Genomic DNA, 19,705 nt, shown 5'->3' with positions numbered 1-19,705 from the left:
CGTTAATTTTAATACATTCTTCTTTGCCTGCATACTGACTGTATTCTGGTTGCCTTTACTTGCTTTTTAGTGCTTTGTCCTCAGGCCTCCTCTTATCCTGATTCCTTGTGTTTGGTGTGTTTTGGTGTTTTGTTTTGTTCTGGGGTTTGGGGGGATTTTATATTTTGTCACTTTCCCTAGGTCTGGCTATTCTTTTCTGTATTTCCTTTTCATTCCAAAAGCTTCCATTGATCATCTTGAAAAGTTTAGAAAGATTGTTAGTTGTTCTTTCTCCAGCTCAACAGCTCACTGCATCTGCCTTCTTGTATTGCCGCTTTAGAGAGGAAACTTGCTGTCCAAAGCAGCCAGTGAAGAGTAGCCTTTTTTTCTTTGGTTAAGAGGCTAGTACAGGTACTTTGAGAACAAGACTGGAGAGTTTTAAAATTTGTTTATTTTGTGGGTTTTTCCTGTCCTTGCCAAGCAAACTTCTAATGTTGCAGAAATGCAGTTTATATTCAGGCAAAGAGCTGCAAGAGATCCAAGTAATCTGGTACATTTGTACTGTGCATGTACTTAGCATGAGGCTATATGTGTACTAGGATGTTACAGAAGTGGCAGAAGGTGGGGCAGGGTTTATATAGTTCATGTGATCACACAATTCCAGGAGTACTAGGAAAATGCAACTGTATCTGCCAATTAATTAAAGCATGAATTTAGGCAGCAATGGCTTTGTGGTGTTCACAGAGTGTTCTTACAATAGGATTTGTTTTAGAACGCTCCAGAAGGCTGTTTTGAAGATCATAAGAAAGTGAACTTCAGAAACCGTTGCTTTTAAAAAATACATATGTATACATGTGTGTATGTGTGTCTATGTATATATATGTATGTATATTTATTTTAAAAGCAATGCTGACCTTCCCACCAGCTTTCTGAAACTAAGCTATGGCAGATCTCTTTCCTCTGAGATTAAGCTTGCTGTAGATTCTTAAAGAGTAAATGAATCCTAATGAATCAAGTCTGATTTAATGTCTCTTTTATTTTTATTTTAACAGAGCTATCTGAAATTGAACCCAACGTCTTTCTTCGGCCTTTCTTGGAAGTAATCCGTTCTGAAGACACTACAGGCCCCATAACTGGATTGGCCCTCACCTCTGTGAATAAATTCCTCTCATATGCACTAATAGGTATGTGATGTGGCTTCCTGGGATTTACCAAAATGCCAGCCAAATGCATCTCCTTGAGATGTGCCTTTGGCAGGATACATGCTTTCAGTCTTAACAAGGAGATTGGGGAAATAAGAAAATTGTCATTAATGCTGGGGAAATTGGCATCTGCAGTTTCTTAATATAATAAGATATTAAAAGAAAGGCCTGGTGGTCTTTCATGGATCTACAGCAATGGCTGGATTTTCCAAAGAAAAATGGAGCCAAAGCTTCTAGTCTACCCTGACTGCTGCGTGTGCTTATGGCCCACTGCAGTGGTCCCCAGCTGCTTTTCAGTGCAGTTTGGGCAAAAGGGCCAGGGAGGGGAGAATACCAGCTTGGGTTACAATGTTGTCATATACATAAACACAGTGGAATTTATTGAGTTTTGGGGACTAATATTTCCACTGTAGAGCGAGGATGTATTTTGCCCAGCCCCAGACCCTATCCAATGGTGTGCCAGTAGTGTACACTTCTCGTAGTTGTCATGGAAGAGACAGTTTTACCACTGCCCAGACTTTCAGATGTGTGCGTTCTCCTTTCTATTTTTGAAAGACTAATAATGTGCATGTGGTAAGTTCCCATGGCTCAGCTGGCTTGTAGCAACTCATTAGCTGGCTTTCCGTCTGCCTTTGGTGGGTCATCCTGTTGTTAATGGTGCTTGATTTTTTTCTGTGTAAATTCTGTTAGTACTTTCTGATCATACTTGTGTGAATTACAAAAGTTGTTTGTCTGAGTTTGTTTATACGTAGTCTTACTTGGAGAACATTATCCTACGTGTCTGCTTTCCCCCAGGTTCAGATTTCTCACTTCATTTTCCCCTTTACGTTGAAAGTGGCACTGTTGTTTTAAATATTTTGTTCTTTAGAGTTAGCATGAAGGAAGTTGGAGAAAGAAAGGGCTTGATGTAGATGCTGACCACTTTTGTGGGAAAGACCCAAAATTAAAATGAGCAAAAATGGAGACTTGCAGGAAAATGGATTTTAGGAGTTTGTTGAAAAATTAGAGTATAAAGACATCAATTAGTGGGCAGTATTGGATATAATTAAGTGAAAGAAAATAACTAAAATGGTGCAATATTGATGTCACTTCATAGAACAATAAAGAAATCTTAATAAATAAGCCTGTGAAACATTTCCCTCTGGAGCACTAAGCACTAGTTTAGAATATGTTACTTTAAACATAGAATGAGAGGTGGAGGACTCGTCTGGGCTTTTATGATCTGGGTGGGATCAGAACATCAGGCTGGTATCGCATTTCCAGGCAAATGTCTTCAGAGGCAACTGACTACAAATATTTGACTTGAGACAAAAATGGGAACAAATGTGGTTAAGAGTTTGTAGCCATTCTCTAGCTACTTGTTATTTGGAATATTAATTAGGCCATTCAGCAAGGGCACATCCCTGTGACTGTTGATGAGCTTGTCTTTGTAGCAGACAGTGGAACAGACCTCTGCCTGGCTTTTGTTGCAGAGTAGAACCTGTAATCTAAGACCTCCGGTGCTGCTTCAGGTGACATTCACAGCGGCCTTATCCTTTGTGCTGCTCCAGATACCAGTGAGGCTGGGATTAGTGGTGCTGGCTGAACATCTGGCTAGGGTTGTGTTGTTAAATTAAAGCTTTTTGGTCATATATTTCTCTTTTAATGTAAGACTAAAGGTAGTCTAAAGACTGTTTGCCTAAAGATAGGAAAAGCTTAAAACCATCCTTAATATACAAATCCATTTCAAACTGTACAGAACAAGAAGGAAAGACTCTGGCACAACCACAGTGGGAAAATTTCAGTGTGGCTGGTATTTGTGGTGCATTTTAGGGCTGCGTAATTGACAGGTGAAACCACCACTTTTTTCAAAAGTGTCATTAGCTGTGTCCTGTGAGTGGATGCCTTTTGCTGTACGTGCTGGGTTGAAAACCAGTGGGCAGTGAAAGGACCAAACACTCCTCTGTAACTATCTTTGTTTAAAATGGCTTCCTTTTCCTATTTCCAAAGCATTTAATCGCTAATCCTCGTGCCTTCTCACTGTTTTTCTTAATGTGTCACATGTTAGCAGGTGGTTATCTGTCTGCTTTTCAGGCCAGTATTGCTGAGGGGTATGTTTTAAAACCAGTTAAAAAAGAGTAATTCTTGAGTAGCTTTTGAGACTTCTGTTCTCCAGTAGTCTGAGTTGCAAAGATCTGTTCTGAAATTGTTACATGTAGCAGTTCACTAATGGCACAGTGTGCAGTCACAGCTCAGTTAAAGTGACTTGATATCCATCACACTTGTGTTTTAGTACGAATAGTTAGCCTTACAGAGCTTCTCCTCTGCTCTGAAATAAGTACTGCTGTTTCAAAAGTTAGTCACTAAATTACATAGTAATTTTTAAAGTATGAGAAAACTGTGTGACAATACTAAACTCCGTTGATTTTCATCGCTCAGATTAGTTATCTCCTTACTTAGCAGTTTTGCGCTAGCCATCTAGCTGTCAGCCTTTTTGATGAGCTCAAGCCTTAGCTATAGGAAGACTAATGGCTGAATTTCAGAATTTTATTTTTTGTGTTTTCCTCAGAAAAGGTATGTGCTTTTCTTATTATCACCATGTACCCACAGCAGCTTCTGGCTCTGTTTCTAAAGTTAATTTTCCCTGGTGTTTCTGAAAATGACATTATCTGTAAGTGAGTAGCTGTTGCTCAGCTTCCAGCGAGGGGACTTGCTGTTTGGGGAGTGTTAAAGTTCCCTGCTCTACCTCTTCTGTCTCCTTGGTGATTTATTTTAGTTCCTTTAAAGGTGTTACTGGGCAGGCTTCTGGCCTTCTTGGATTTCCCTGATGGTTGAGCACTTGGATTTTCTGCTTTCGGATTGTTCTTTTGTCTGCCTGTTGTGAAAGTACACCCCATATGAAATGTGTATGCCTAGATGGGGTATCCATGTCTTTGTATTGTAGGTGGCAATTGTCAAACTGATCATTTGCTTTACACAAACTTATTTTTGTTAGTGATTCTGAGCAGGCATTGACAAATCTTTCTGTACTGTTTTCTCACAAGGGAACAAGGAAGCGGGTTGATCTTTTCTGTATCTTGTTTCTGCAAAGTAGAAGTATCTGTGCTTTTAATTGAACTCAAGAGACTTTCTAAATTGACCTGAATTTGTAGAACTGTTCCAGGGAGCCAGAACTGGAGTAGTCAGCCATGATGTCTGCTGGGAGAGAGGTGTGTTTATTAGTGTTGAAGGTAGGGGCTGGAACAGCAAAGCGGTAGTTATAGATCTGTTAGAAGCATATATACAACTTGCTTGCATTTCCTTTTCACACAGACTGTTTATCCATAACTATGACTAAACGTATACCGAAACCTAGAGCAGCGCACATCTACTGGGAGAGGTGACAGTGAAGTGAATCTGTCTGTTCTGCCCGTGGGAGCCTTTTCTGCAGCAAGTGGCTTTTTCCTTTCGATGCCTGCTTAACTGCTTTCCACTGTAGTTGTGGAGGTTGGTTAACAGTAATGCTAATGTGGATGCTGGCATTGTAACACCACTGGTCTTCGCCTGCTTTAATTGAGGCGATTTAGAATGATCCTGCATCACCACTGGTGGTTTAAGCTATTATTTCCATTTGTGAATAAGAGTGCACGGGGCACCAACATACGGCTGACTTTATTGCCTCTGGTAGAAGAGTGGTGGCTTCTAACTGGATTATAAGCCATTATTGTAGGTACACAGCGAACTGTCTTTGACAGCCAAGCCTCTTACCTAATGCTTCCCAGTATCAGAGTTTAGTATCCTGTTGAGTGCTGCTGCTGAAGCAGGTAAAAAATGACCGATGGTTCTTAGAACAGACTCCTTGATAGCTCAGTGAGGTTTGACTGGCAAACCAGGAGAGGAACTCCCTCTCAACTATGTAAGAGTTTTTGTGTGTTTGTGGATGTGTGACACAATTATGTCAAAAGTAGGCAAGCTCTGTTCTTAATAGGGATGTGTAAGAGATGGCAAAGTGCTGTCCCTGTGCAGACTTATGGGATTCTGAGGAACGCTGATGTAATTTCAATTTTGTGCAACTATGAGAAGTTTCTTATCCTGCAGCCCTTCAGTATCCCTGCAGCATGGTGGAGGCTGCTCTCCTTGGTCCACTAGAAGGGCAGCTTTCTTTAAATGCCAAGGGCTTAGCCCCTGCTAGGCATGAACACAACTGGAGTCAAAGATGGAGTTTGCATAGCTTCTCTGCAGAGTGTACAAGGTCTTGCTTGGTTCCTCTTTAAGCTTCATTCTTGCTGGAGTTCAAGAGGCCCCGTTGCCAATTAATGAGGTATTAGCTAGTGTTTAGGTTGTCTCCTTTCTTTCCTAATGACTGTTTAGGTAGGAAGGTAACAAGATTCTTGCCCAGTGTCGTATTGTTTAAGTGAGAATGAAATCAAAGCCGGAGGCAGCTTTTCTGAAGCCACTGTAATATGGCACAAGATACGGTTACTAGCAACAATCGTGTCCTAAACATTCTCTCAACTGCACTATTGTTTGTAGCTACAAAAGACTGAAATGGAGAGAAGGAGCCTTGATGAATGATTGAAGTGAGAGGCCTGCAACTCTGATACTCAAACTGTGATTGTGTCTGTCGACTGTTTTCTCTGGGGAAAGCTACTGGTCCATTCCTTCCCCAGCTCTTATTCCTTGGGAGGGATGTAGAACAAGAGGCAATTTTTCCTTCGCAATCTAGTGGAACCTGTTTGGCATTTTCTCCTCATGGGAGTAAATTTGAGGTTCCTTGTGTTTAAGAGCTGTTTTCTCTTGTTCCCAAGGAGGAACTGAATGCATTTATCAGCTGATTGTGCTGTATTGCAGGGGGTGGGGCAGGAGTCTTACAAATTAACATCTAAAAACCTACAGAGCCAGTAACAACTGAATTGCAATTCTTTTCTTTGTTAGGTTACATGTTTTTGCAAATGTAGATAGACTCTTGATAACAAGTCTTTCTGAAAGCTCCTGGATTTAGAAACTGTAACTAGGAGGTGAGTTTCGCTCTTTTAGGGTCAGCTCACTCCTAGTCACATAAATTGAGGAAGCAGATGGCAACAGAGTATCTCTGTGTAGATGTCTCCCCACAGAGGTGGTAGGCTGTAGGTAGCTTTCCCTGTCATATGTTTTTATTCTGTTACTCAGATCCCAGCCATGAGGGCACAGCAGAGGGGATGGAGAACATGGCAGATGCGGTCACGCATGCCCGATTTGTGGGCACGGATCATGCGAGCGATGAGGTTGTCTTGATGAAAATCCTACAGGTAAGCAGAGAGAAATGGTAATTACCATAATGGTCATTGCCCGGTGTGGAACATATCCTGTTACGTGGAGATGAAGAGGAGGGAGCAGTGGTTTGACTCTGTAGCAGCTTAGTGACAGACTTTATTTTTCAACAGATGGCTTATATACTGTGGTAAAAGCTTTTCCAAATGAAAATAATTAAAAGCTTAAATGAAATGCTTTTTAATTTAAGGGCTTGATAATGTGGTGTTGCTAATAATCCTACCTTGTGCATGGTCTGTGTTAGTGATGAGTAAATTATACAGAGCTCTCAAACTTACTTCTGAGAAAAATTCATTGTAGAGACAAACCTATAAACTAGAAACCTCTTTGGTCTATGTACTTTTGAGCAGATACCTAGTTAGTGAATTTAAATACAGGGTAGCTTATCAGGCCTCTTTGAGAAGTAGGTCATGAGATCATTATTGTCTCCTACTCTGCTTCTTGAGCACAGCATTCAGTTTGAAAGGGCTCCTGGAAGACCCTAAGGTTTTCTGCTCACAGCAGTTCTCCTTGAGGAAGCCAGCCTTCTCTTGGAAATGCATGCAAGTGTCATTGTACTATGGGATGTGTGTGCTGTTCTTTGCAGGTTCTGAGGACCTTGCTGCTCACTCCAGTGGGAGCCCACCTCACCAATGAATCTGTGTGTGAGATCATGCAGTCCTGTTTCCGCATATGCTTTGAAATGAGGCTCAGTGGTAGGTTTGTTCATATTTCTGCAGTGAAGAAATGATCCGGTTTCCTGAGCATTAACTAGTTCTGTTGTAGAACATGCAGCCATGGAAAGCTGCTGAACTTTATTTGTGTTACTGTGTCTTTCTACAAGTTATGGAAAATTCGTTAGAAGTTCACTGTACAACTTTTGACTGCTTTTTCCCCAGCTTTGTGGCGCCACCTTGTGATTTATGCCCATTTGCAGTAATGCGGTGTTGGAGCTGGTTTTAATAAATTTGCCGTAATCTCTGTAAACAAGGCTCGGAGGGGAGTCTGCTTGAAGAATCCTCTTGATAATATCACACTGAGTAATGACACCTGTGTTATTTGTTTTTGTCTTCGCAGAGTTATTGAGAAAATCTGCAGAGCACACTCTGGTCGACATGGTGCAGCTGCTCTTCACAAGGTAAACCTGCTTGTGTTTGCCTCAGCATTGCTGAGATGGCCCTCTAAGGACAGAAAGATTCCACACTTCCACTTAAGAGCCCTCAGAAAAATCATCCAAAATGGTCATTATTTAGAGGTGGAAGGGGATGAAGGATTTGGCACTTTTCTCTTGGGCTGACCCTGTCAGACTGCAGGGAGACAGAGGTAGGGAAGGTTGAGTGTCCTTTGAGTGGAGATGGACAGCCAGGTAATGAAGAGCTTTAGGATAGGGAACCAGTTTGAGAGCAGAGAATGCAAACTTCACTCAAAAAAACCACAAAACCACCTCTAAAAATTATAGCTCTCTTCAGGAAAGAGAATATAAATGGTATTGGATAGCCACATGTTGATTTCAAGCTGAGAGCTTTGACCTCACATATCAATGAGAACTGTTGAGATCATATGTCTTGGACAAATGTTCTGCCCTTTTCAGCACCCTTCAGAGTAATTAAGATTACTCAAGTAAGTTGTTTAACTTCAAAATTGTTTCTCCAGATATGAAAGTAATCATAGACTTTCTCAGGGTAGTGTAAAAAGGAAATGTGCAGATAGAGAAATATGTTTAGTAGGAAAGGATTGTAGTAAAACTGACAGCTTGTGAAACACAACTCTTGTAAAGTATTTCTTGTTTCCCATTGTCACCTTCAGTTCCAGCAGGATCTCAGTTTTTTCCTCCTCTGTGTGATGAATGTGGGGCAGAGTCAGAATCAATGTCTCCAAAAAGGAGAGATCACGTTACTTTTTCTCCAAATGCATATGCGAATTTTGCTTAGTGCTTATTCATTCCTTACTGTGTATCCTCTCCTCTGTCCTTCTTGATGAGACTTGGAAACACCACCGCCACCATCTGTGCTGTGGACATTGGGATGGAGAAGCAAGGCAAAGACAGAAACTGTAGGGGTGGTTTGGCCATCTTGCTTTCCAGAAAAAGAAACGGCCAAAGCTGTGCTGCAAGGCTTTTATCCTTTCAGCAAGCAGATAGAACTGTAGTAAAGGAACGGAAGAGAGAGCAGGGTGTGTGGAGTCGTAGAGCTGTACAGATTTGTCATTTGGTAGCACAGGCATGAGCAGTCTACTTCCTTTACTTCTGAGACAGGGACTGTTTAGCTCAAACCGTTCAGCTTAAACTGAGATCCAATGTGCACCATAATTATGTTTTCATGATACAGAATAGAGGATAACTGCTGGGGTTTCCACAAAGTTAATGAAAAGAGTTGCCATGACTAGTAATAACATGTACGCTGCAAGAGTCCTGATGTGGTTGACACTCTGGCTCAGCAGCTGTTTTCAGCAGCATCAGAGAAACCTGTTTTGAACCAATGTAATTAGTCTGCCACTGAAAACATACACTGAAAGAAAAGAAATTGTACTTACACGACCATTAACAAAGAAAATCAATATGGCAAAACTGCCATTAACGGTAATAGCATGCAAAGCACCTCTCATCTGTATTTGGGTGTTTTTTTCACAGATTTTGGCAGGAAAAGAAACTAAGAGCATCTCTTTTTGCAGAGAAAACCTAATTCTGTTTTTCTAGTATCTGTAGCATGACTGAAAAGACAAGTCTACTTTTTCCTCTTTTTGTTAACTTAAGAAAGCTTATGTATTTTGGCTTCTTCTTTGTCTTCCAGGTTGCCTCAGTTTAAAGAAGAGCCTAAAAGCTACATGGGAACGAACATGAAGAAGGTAAGACTCAGCACTGTGTTGGCTGTTTTGCTCTTGTCTTGGGCTTGCACTTATCTCTATATTGTTTGTTTTCACAGTTGTGTTTCTTCATTCCTGCAAGTCCCTAGTTCACTGAAAGAGCATGTTTAACTGCATAAATGGACATAGCTTCATTAATTCTGTGGGATTAAGCCCACATAGTCCAGTAGTGAATCTTGTTAATGATACTGCTGCCTAAGTGAGCCGGTCTGAAGTCTGGGAACAGCCATCAGCTGCTGTGGGCTAGAAAACCCCAGCAAGTTAATGGGACCTGATGGTGATATCGTCTGATCATTTGCTGTCTTCTGCTCTCTCTCCAGCTTCTTTCTTCTCTTCCTTCATTTGCTACGTCTGATACTGAGCTCTCGGGATGTGTTTGTCCAGTTCTCCCTATGCAGAATGGGAACTTTTTGAGGCTGGTGAAACAGCATGAAAGCATTATGAAATTGGGCTATTGTAGAAAAAGCTTTGGTGTCTTCTAGAAGGGGCAGCATTCTGTAGGAAAAACCTTACTTCACATGGGCAGTGCCATCTCTGTTGGTAGCCAAATCAAAGTACACTGTTCTTTTTCTTCCTTTTTTTTTTTAACTGCACAGTTTCCTGAGGGTGGAAGGTTCGGGTTTGTTCAACAGCACCATCTCCCTCTATACAGTGGGTTTGTAGCAGCTGGATTCAGTATGACGAATACCATAAATGTGACCTTACATGATTATTAATGTAATTATTTCTTAGGTGGAGGGAGGTCCACTTGAGGAACTCTCTCTGTATTTATATACTTATATATATATATTCTATATACTCCATATAAAGAATTTCAGTAAAGATACAGCATTCTACTGTTAAGAGCAACAGGATGGGAAAAGAATACTAGAGAAGAAATAACCACCTTTGAACTTACACTGAAAATACTGTTTATAGTGTTATAACTTCCACTCTGTATTTTTAATGAGTTGAGGAAAGTTGCAACATTGGGTAAATGTACATTTCAGAGCCAGTGTCTTGAGAGACTGAATGCTTACTTTTAGAAATCTAAAACTAGCTTGGGGCTTTACTTCTTGTGTAGTAACCTAATGACTCCTTGTTTCCCTTGCTGTGGGAGAGAAGTGGCAAGATTTGTGATGATGGTAGGCTGGTCTAAGGAAAGCTAAAAGAGATCAGGTTAATATACTGCAGTTATCAGAATTTGTCAGGGTCAGTGTACAGAATGTGTAAAGTGGAAGTGAATTTGAATTTAGGAAGGCTACCCTTATCAAGCGATGGCTGCTCCCAGCTTGGTTTGAGTGTTGCTCTCTCTTGTGTCTGATCTGTGCAGTTACCTTGTACTGTCCCTTTGCTGTGCATGCCAGGAGTCTGTCCTGCAGCCTTGCACTCTGCCAGGTTATTCTGCTCTTTGGGTTTATTTTGCTTTGTTTAAACCATGCATTTACCTATCTTTCACAGATTTCTTCATGTCTCCTCAACAAACTGGAGCTAAGTAGTGGGGAACAGCCCAAAGCCCTGAACCAATTAGAGAGGGTATTGCTCTTTAAGAACCTGAAGGTCTCTCTCTCCCTTCTCCCTTCTTACTTTACTCTCCTCTTTCTTCTCTTGTGGACACCACCTGAGAGATAGTTAATTGTGTGCAGCAAACCTCCCTCCACTCATTTGACACAGCATGGCTTTTGGGGGCAATGCATGCAGCGTTTGCTTTGCGCTGTTGTGGCTGCAGCTGGGCGGGCTTGGGAGGGAGAGACCCTTGTTTTACTGCAGCGTTCAGTGTCTTGGTGAGTCCCACCTAAGACGCCATTGTGGCATCCTCTGAAGAAAGCAGTGGGGAGGGCAGTGGCAAGGTTTGAGTCCTCTATGACAGTGAAAAAATGAAAAGAAACATAAAAAATATAGATTGCTCTCTGAAGGCTCAAGTGTTGTGTGTCCTAGCTGTCGATCTTTGTTATGGAAGTAGCAGCATACCTGAGGAGTCTCCTGACCCAGCATGCCTTAAACAGCTTTACTCAAAGGCGAATCTCCAAGTTTTGTTGCTTGGTACAGGGCCACAGAGTTCAATGTTCTCTAAAGCCTTTTTGAAAGGAGGCTGCTGTATGTTTTCAGCATCTTTGGCCATGTTTCTACTGAAAGTAAATATGGTTCCCAGCACAGTATTTGTTAATGAGGGATTAGTGGAGCCAAACTGAATTGTGAAATTTGTTAGTCCCTGCTAGTTCCCCTAGAAAATACTTCTAAACTAGTACTGTAGGCCTGCACATCATTGGTTGTGGACCGATCATAGAAACCCTGAGAAAGCAACATAGGTGGGACCCTTCTCAGTTTTCTGTGTTGGTTCATAAACTTAATGTAGCTTTAGTTCTTGTCTGCCATTAATGCTATTTGGTTCAAAAGGGGCTGAACAGAACATTTAGAGATGCATTTGCCATTCTTTTGTCCTGTGTCTGTGGTCAGGAGAGTTTGGAAGGACAGTGGCTGAAGACTTGCAGAGTTATGCAGTTACACAGAAGACAACTAAGAATTGTTTACTTTAGCAGTAGAAAGTGGTGCTGTTAAACATTGGATTCTGCGGTGGGAGTCAGGAGGAACCTAAATCTGAGTTGTCACAGATTCTGGGGGCGGATTATGTTCATAGTTGTCTAAGATGCATAATAATGTTTCACCAGATAAACTGAGTTGTTGCAGTACAGGCAGGTAGGTAAGTGAGAGATGACTGGACTGCATCGGTGTCTCCAGGACTTGGATCGTGGACTGCGTTCTCTCTGCATGCTTTTGTGTCTTGAACGCTACTTGGTGTGCTGACCAGTTCCGTGCTGCATCTAGAATGAGCTCATGTTTTAGTATAATCACTTTAGTTACTAATCATTGGCCCCTGCCCTTTTCTCTTGAGGCTTACAGTATCTTATGGAAAAACAAACGAGTACAGGTAAGGTGGCTTGTAGAAAAATGAGATCTCATGGACCCTTTAAAAAGAATCTTGCAGTAGTACATTTTTCTTCAATTTCCTGGACCTTAGCTGGAGTTTTATTGTTAAAACCTCATCTATCACAGGAAGCATTTAGAGTCTTGTAATTTTTTTTTTCTTCTACAATTTTGTCTACACCTGTCTTTATGCAAAGGTAACTCAGATAAATGTGACAGAATCTGTACTGAGTTCCAAGATGAACGAACAGTAGCTCTGAGCTCCCTCTCTGATTTCTAAAGAATGGGTTTTAAGTACTAACTTCAAGTGCTTTTGCTGTGGGAAGTACAAGCTTAATATAATCTGAAGGACATTGATGATTGGAAGGCTAATGCAACTATAATATCACTGAGCATTGGAGAGGGAAGGAGAGTTTTAGATTATGTTTAAAATTCAGGATATTTTAATGATCTATTAAATGCTATTTACCTGCAGCATTTAGTCAAGAAGGCAACCTTAGGTTTAAAGTTATCAGCCTGTTAACATGTAGCCAAGCTTTCTAGCAAAATCGGGAAATGCCTTGGTATTGAAGATAAAAAGAAACATTAGAAATAGTTCCTTTAGTCAAAAGACAAACTGTGCAAGTTTTTTACATTTTTTTTACTAACATAAAATACAAGAAGTCGTGCAATTCTTACCTTTTAATTCAATACAAAATACAGAACGAAAAATGTTACTTTGCTGTCCTTTGATACATGTATTGTTTTAGAATTCCCAAACTCGGAGTTTGTTTGTTAAAGCAACATATAGACCCTTGATACCGGTGAAACATTTCTATTAAGCATTTCAGTTTGCTTCTGCAATATTTTTTTTAAGCTATGCAATTGTCATTGTAGTTTACTATCCCTTATTTATAGGACATAGCAAAATTTAAAAAGGGGAAGGAGAGGGGATGATTATGGGAGGTAGTCCTAGGTAATCCTAGTAGTAATTCTAATAGAAGGATACCTGTTTGTGTAGAATGTGAAATACTGGATGGTATGAGGTGGAAAAGACTTACTGGATAATCTCACCTGTCTGTTAAATTGTCAAAAAAACCAAAAAACAAAAACCCCAAACAAACAAAAAACACCTTAGATTCTTTTTGGGATTCTTTATACTTTGATTAAATGTTTGAGATTCTTCAAAAATCAACTGAGCCTTTTTGCTTGCCTGACTAAACGGTATCCCATCCATCTGAAGCTGTTTTGACTCAGTCTCTGAAAGGTGGCACAGGTTTGTCAAAATGATGACAGATGGGCATATGTCTTCCGAACCTCAAGAGGAGGAATCTTGGATTTAATACAAACACAGGACAATCACTGAAAAATCAATATTGTGTCTGAGAAAAAGTGCCTTTTCAAAAGGACTGGTGTTGAACTGAGATGGCATTTGGTGTTGTGTGAAAGGGGGAGATCAGAAGTAGTAAATTGACAGCTTGAACCTTCTGATAGGATGGTTCACAAGTTACCTGTTCCTCAGGAGCATGACTGAGGAGGGTCAGAGGAGTGGGACCATCATGGCTAGCTCATAGCAGTATCTTGGCTCCATTTTGCTGATCCAGTTCTGCACCCTGCCACCCGCCACCCCCTGCCTCAATTTTTGTTAGCAAGTAACTTTTTACCTGTCAAAATACTGCAACGGGATATAGCAGCTAGAAGCAAATCTGTTATTTTGAATTTATGTGAAACAGACTTTCTTGGGTTTAGAACATAGTGCTTTCAGGTATTCCTTCCTACATCAAATAGTTTGGTACAATGAACTGTAAGTCTTCAAGTTTTATAAGTTACTGAAAAGGGAGAGAAAAATAAATATGGCTATTTCTAGAATTGTTTGTAGGTAAAGTAAGACTACCTGGTCTAATTAGAAGCTTAAACCTTTAATGAATAAAACTTATTGGTAATAATTAAGGCTCAGAGACATTTTTAAAATGGAAACAGAAACTAATTAAGCATTGGGAATTCGCAAGAATGAAAGATAATATGTTTTTTTATATAGCCCTGTGAAGCAGTGAATAGGAAAGATGAGAGAGCTGGCAATCTTTACCTGAAAGGATTTGGTCCATAAGCATTTTAAAACATTTTGAAATCTAGAAAATTTTATTTTTAGCTGTGTGCTTGTCACATAATGTTTGTCAGAAGCTGTGATTTAGAAGGAGATTCTTGCTGCAAAATTTGGAAGAAATAAAAAGGAGCAAAGTAATTCTGTATCCGTTGTTAATTAACAAGCTCAAGGAAACTGTAGCATAGCTAAAACTTGGGGATTAGTCATCAAGCAAATAGAATTTGTGGTGCAAAGAAAAGTTACACAAATGGTTTACTGCACTGGGACATAACATTTTCACAAGCTTTGTTTAAATGAGAAAAATTACAAGCCATGTACAGTGATTTAGAATTGTAGCTGGAAAAGGGAAAGAGATGGAAAAACAGTAGTGGAACCTAGACGGTTTATTGGCATTTAAGAAGAGTAGTAGCTGGAAGGAGGCAAATTGCAGAAAAAGGAAGAGACTAAAGAATATAGCTGTCTTGAAGACAATTTAAGTCTGATGCTAGGGATATAAAAAATAAGGAATATTACACCCTGAAATACAGCTTAACCACGACAAATTTACAAAGAAGAGTACCAAGTAGGGACTGGTACTGAGACTTGCTGAATGGTTTCCACTACATGGAGGGTAGCTGATCAGTGGTTACATTTTCACCCCAAATTGAAGAGGTCTGACAGCATCAGGAAAGCTGACTGCAGCTACCAAACCAAGCGTAAGAGCAGTCCTGCTCTTAGAGGAACTTCCTTTAGAAGGAAGCTGTTACCATTGTCCATGTGGCTAAGTGTTGTATTGTTTTTAGGAAGTTCTGGAGCATCTGTGTGTGTTTGCAGTAACAGCATACTGCAGCAAGTACCATGCAGTTTGCATTGCTCCGGCTGTGGTTCTTGTTTGCCAATCAAAGATCTGTATGAGAACTAGAGGTAGGATCCTGGTCAAGAAGCATGTCAAGGGTTAGGTTAGTTTAAATCTGAAGAGGAGTAATAGCAGAACGCAGGTGAAAGCAGAATATAGTTTGTTTCTAAACCACTAGGGTGATATTTGCAATGTGTTGTGCACCAGGAGTGAGTGAAGTGTTAAGAGAAACACTTGTTAACGGTGAAAGATACCTGGAGGAAAGTGAGCATGGCATTGCTACAAAGATGAGGAGTAAACTGAGGCAAGAGGTAGGTGACAGAGCTGCAGACTGCTGTGTGGGACAGGGTGCTCAGGCTTCATTCTCAGCCTTCATGTATAGATGGTTAAATTTTAATTGAATGTCAAACCTAACTAACACTTGCTTATATTCTTTAATTGATGTCCTCTACAAGTCTGGAAACACTGGCAAAACCAAAGAGATTTGAGATGTGCCTGTAGGTCTAAGAATTCTTTATCCTGATACAAAGCTAGGAGCTATTGATAGGGAAGAGGGAGCGTTGTGATAATTCAACTGATAAGTATGTATTACAGAAGAGTAACTCCAGTAATTTGTCCCTTGATTCAGGCATGGAGTATTGGCTAGCATGAGGGGAGTCAGGGGCTGGTTTGCATGATTTTGAGGTGCTGATTAATTTGTGTGATATATTCAAGTGCTGTTGCCTGACTTTGAGTGTTTGAGACAGCCTTTGTGGGTTGGCTTATGTAACCCATTGTGCTATATGGTTTTGCTATATTGATATTCTTAATGATTATTTGTTTTCAGTTGAAAATGAGAGCTGGAGGAATGAGCGAATCATCAAAATGGAAAAAGCAGAAGAGATCACCCAGACCACCTCGCCATGTTACTAAGGTCTCTGCTGGAACAGAACAACCAGCAGCCAATGCTAGTAACACCACAGGTAAGCTGAAATCTGTTTCCAGAGACTAGAAAGCATTTGTTCAAGAGCTTTTTTGGAATCTGTCCTAATTTTCTTTCTCTTAACATGTTGTTTTGCATTAGATGTTGGGTTTTTTTTAATATTACTTCTCAGTGACTATAGCAATAAAACATATCATAGCTTTTCAGGTCCAGGAGAAAGAATTTGAAGGAGATGGAATACATACTGATGGAGAAAAGCATGGTCCTGTGGCTAACTTGAGAGCATTTCTCTGCCTTCAGCGTGCCTTACAGGGGTGGTGTGTACTAAAAGGGAATGAGGACCTGGAGAGGTGGCTGGTTATGGGCAGCCATGTGGTACAGAGGAGTTGGAGGGTGCAGCAGGTACATGGAAGAGACTGAGAACAAGAGCCCTGGCAAGAGGAGAGTTAAGAGTAATGGAGCTGGGGAGAAGGTTTCCTGCAACAGGAGATTGCTGACTTAAGTGACGTATTCTTTCCTGTGTTCCTGAAGGGTGCACCAAAGGGTATGAGTGTGGTGGTAATGAGGGAGGAGCAAAGTGTGACTGGGGAAAATACACAGGTAAAACAGAGAGATGTGTGGAAACCTAAGCATCAAGGATGGGTGAATGAATGGATCTCTCGCTACAGATGTGAAGACTGAAAGTGCACTTACAGTCCATGAAGTTTGAATAAAAGGCCACACTCATTAAGGGACAGGGAAATATGGGGTACATACTTACAGCTTACAACTGTTATGGGAAGAGTAGAGGCCTTGATATGGTAAGAAGGCATGAAGAGTTATGTAGGGGAAGAAGTAGAGAGAACAGCAAAATTACCTGAAAGGGGGTTGTGCGCAGGAAACTAATGGGTATGCACACGACTCCTTTTCCACGTGCTTTGATTCCGCCTGCAGAAGTGATACAGTATGTGACTAGTGCTGCAAGCTCAAGAATATAACATTGGGGAGTTTCCATATCCTGTTGTTATGTAGGTGTAGGAGGAGACTAAGTAGTTACAACTGGTTTTAACCTCTCCTCTGGTTAAATGAGTCCCTCCGGCTGCAAAGGACACTGTCTTGTGTGCTCTACATTTTGGCGGCTGAGAAATAAGCATGAACAGCGAAAGGAAGCAGAGAGGAAAATAGAAACAATAGCTATGTAAAATACCTAGTTCTGACATTTGTTCTGTCACAGGAAACTATTCAGTGTAGCAGGAACGATCCCAAGTGTGTTTCTACACAATGGCATGAATGGTGAAAATAAATGCAATCAAATTGCATATAACTCAGAACATCTATCTAGATGAGAATTTATCTCTACATAAACCATTGTTAATGTTTAAGTTTTCAAATAGGTATTAAATTCCGTTAAAGAGCATTATAACTCCTGTAACATTTTAGAGAGAAAGTTGATTTGTGTTACAAAGCATGTCATTAACTCTGACCTTGTAGTGTGAGGTAATGTATTAATGGTGCTTTTTAGGCCAAAATCCTGGCTTAGCAGGTGAAGAAGAAAACATTGCAAAATTGATCATGTATTCCATTACATTTCTTAAAAATCAGGTAATGTTCTGCTGCTTATTTCCAAAAATCAAACCAAAGCAATAAAACCACTGTACAAAACCATACGCATTTCACGTGTAAATTCATAACATAACTCTGGTTTGTGCCTTTATTACCATGCCCTGCAGTATATCTTCTCTTTTTTTAAAATAATTGGTTTACATTTTTTAAGTTCTCCTCAGAACCATGAGACCTGCATGTGGGTTTCGGCTAAAGGAAAACTTAGATTCTTGGAGCATTGTCTCATATTTAGAAATAGTAAAAATTCTTCACGGCTCTGTTTCAGACCCATTTGGATTCTATTACAATTCCATTTGTTTAGGGAGAATTAAAGAAATAGTTCTTGTCTTCCAAGCAAGCTAAAATTCTCATTTTGAAGGAATGATTAATTCTTGATTCAAGTCTTTAAAGTGATTGTGCCATTGTATCAGAGAGTGAAGTACACCTTTTGGACTACTTTCAGATTCCTTCTTCATTATAGAAACCCTCTGCACCCTTTATCTAATTATGTGAATTACCTTGTTTGCTGAAGCTGTTAGATTCCAACTATTGTTCTTTAATTTAGAGGACTGTTAGTATCTCACCCATTCATCTATTTAATCCATTAATACCTAGCAGAAGAGAGCTTAGTTTATGTACATTCTCTCCATTAATGCATAACTATCTGAGCATTTGTTGTGCGAAGCAGTGATCCAAGTAATTCTTTGTTGCTGTATTGAATGTATAAATTTGTGGTTGAGGAACAGAATAACACTGATCTTTTTGCTTCCATTTCTCATCAGCAAGTGGAGTTACTTTCATAGATGGTCCTTCTCCCAGCTCCTCTGGGAGCTCAGAAAATGTTTCATCAGCAGTCAGCCCAGCAACAGACAGTGGTTTGGAGTTGTCCTCACAGACTACCTCCAAGGAAGACCTGACAGACTTGGACCAAGTCACTTCTTTGGGAGTTAATGCAGGAATGCCTTCAAATGAGGCCAAAGGCACTGAAAATCAAAATCAGCCCGAACTCCAGGTAGTTTATTCTTAGGGTCAGAATAAAACATTCTTTGCTGTAAGTGATTTGTAAATTCACAAGCATTCATTCTTTTTTTTCTCTTGAGACCATCCATCTCCATTGGCTCAGAAATAACTGTGCAGCCCATCAGAGCACCTACATAGCTAGTTGTACTCCTGCCGATACCATTAACCTTAACTAAAGGAGAAACTGTTAGAGGGAAACGCAGAGGAAAACTGCAGAACTCACTTTATTATCTTTAGGGAACAATTTTACTTGCAGCTGTTGGTGTTTGTGCATGTGCATTGCTGTTGCTGTGAAATATTGACAAACCTGAACAAGGCCTTTGTCAGCAAGTTTTCCTCAGTGTTGTCTCCACTTCTTCTGCAACAGTATTACTGTTGAGTGGGTGGATTAGAGCTGCAAAGAACCTTTCAGCAATGCAGGTGTTTTGAATGATAAAAATGCTAAGAAGGCATGGATGGAAATAGTGCACTGAAATTATGTAGCATTTACAACAAAAAATATGAGCCAGATCCTAACCTCTGGGGCAGTAAGAACTGATTGGTTATAGGAGTATCTTCAAAGTCAAGTCCTGAGACTGGGCACCTAGAGTTACGTAAAACGCATAAAAACTAAATGGAAGTGAAAGGGCAGAGAGGGTGCAGATTGTCTAGATGCGCTCTTTTCTCTTAAATTTTGTTTTCCTGCTCCTCTTCCATTAGTGACCTGTATAGTTTTCATAGTTCTGGATGAACAGTGAACAATCAGCCTTTCTTTTTGCTTGTCTAGTGCTTGTTAACTCTTGTTTTGCTTCTTTCATTCCAAAATGACTGGTATCAATGAAGAATGAAAGTCTGAGGGAGGAGAAGATCCAGTCAGCTTCCGTGGAGTCTATCCCTGAGGTCCTAGAGGAGTGCACATCTGTAGCAGAACATTCTGACTCTGCCTCGGTTCATGACATGGACTATGTAAATCCCCGAGGAGTACGTTTTACTCAGTCTTCCCTAAAAGAAGGTGAGAGTTGGGCAGTGCTGTAACATTTGTTAGGCACCTGCAAAAAACAAAAGCAAAGTTAAGAGTGCTAATCTGTCTT

General features: G+C 40.4%; 1 protein-coding gene across 3 annotated transcripts in view; it reads left to right on the top strand.

Annotated features, from left to right (window-relative positions):
• The window catches only part of GBF1 (golgi brefeldin A resistant guanine nucleotide exchange factor 1), a 109,956-nt gene that overhangs the window by 63,652 nt on the left and 26,599 nt on the right, over nucleotides 1–19,705 (top strand). For all 3 annotated transcript variants that reach the window (XM_055816159.1, XM_013296947.3, XM_055816168.1), the window contains 8 exons: nucleotides 1,032–1,163; nucleotides 6,309–6,427; nucleotides 7,036–7,144; nucleotides 7,506–7,566; nucleotides 9,218–9,272; nucleotides 15,939–16,074; nucleotides 18,398–18,627; nucleotides 19,458–19,626. In XM_055816159.1, coding sequence (XP_055672134.1) covers nucleotides 1,032–1,163; nucleotides 6,309–6,427; nucleotides 7,036–7,144; nucleotides 7,506–7,566; nucleotides 9,218–9,272; nucleotides 15,939–16,074; nucleotides 18,398–18,627; nucleotides 19,458–19,626 — 1,011 coding nt within the window. The remainder of the gene's footprint in view (nucleotides 1–1,031; nucleotides 1,164–6,308; nucleotides 6,428–7,035; nucleotides 7,145–7,505; nucleotides 7,567–9,217; nucleotides 9,273–15,938; nucleotides 16,075–18,397; nucleotides 18,628–19,457; nucleotides 19,627–19,705) is intronic.

Source organism: Falco peregrinus, chromosome 1 (assembly GCF_023634155.1).
Source record: "Falco peregrinus isolate bFalPer1 chromosome 1, bFalPer1.pri, whole genome shotgun sequence".
In the NCBI taxonomy this organism is placed as follows: domain Eukaryota; kingdom Metazoa; phylum Chordata; class Aves; order Falconiformes; family Falconidae; genus Falco; species Falco peregrinus.
Note: the sequence above shows the minus strand (reverse complement) of the source record. Positions and strands in the feature narration are given on the sequence as shown.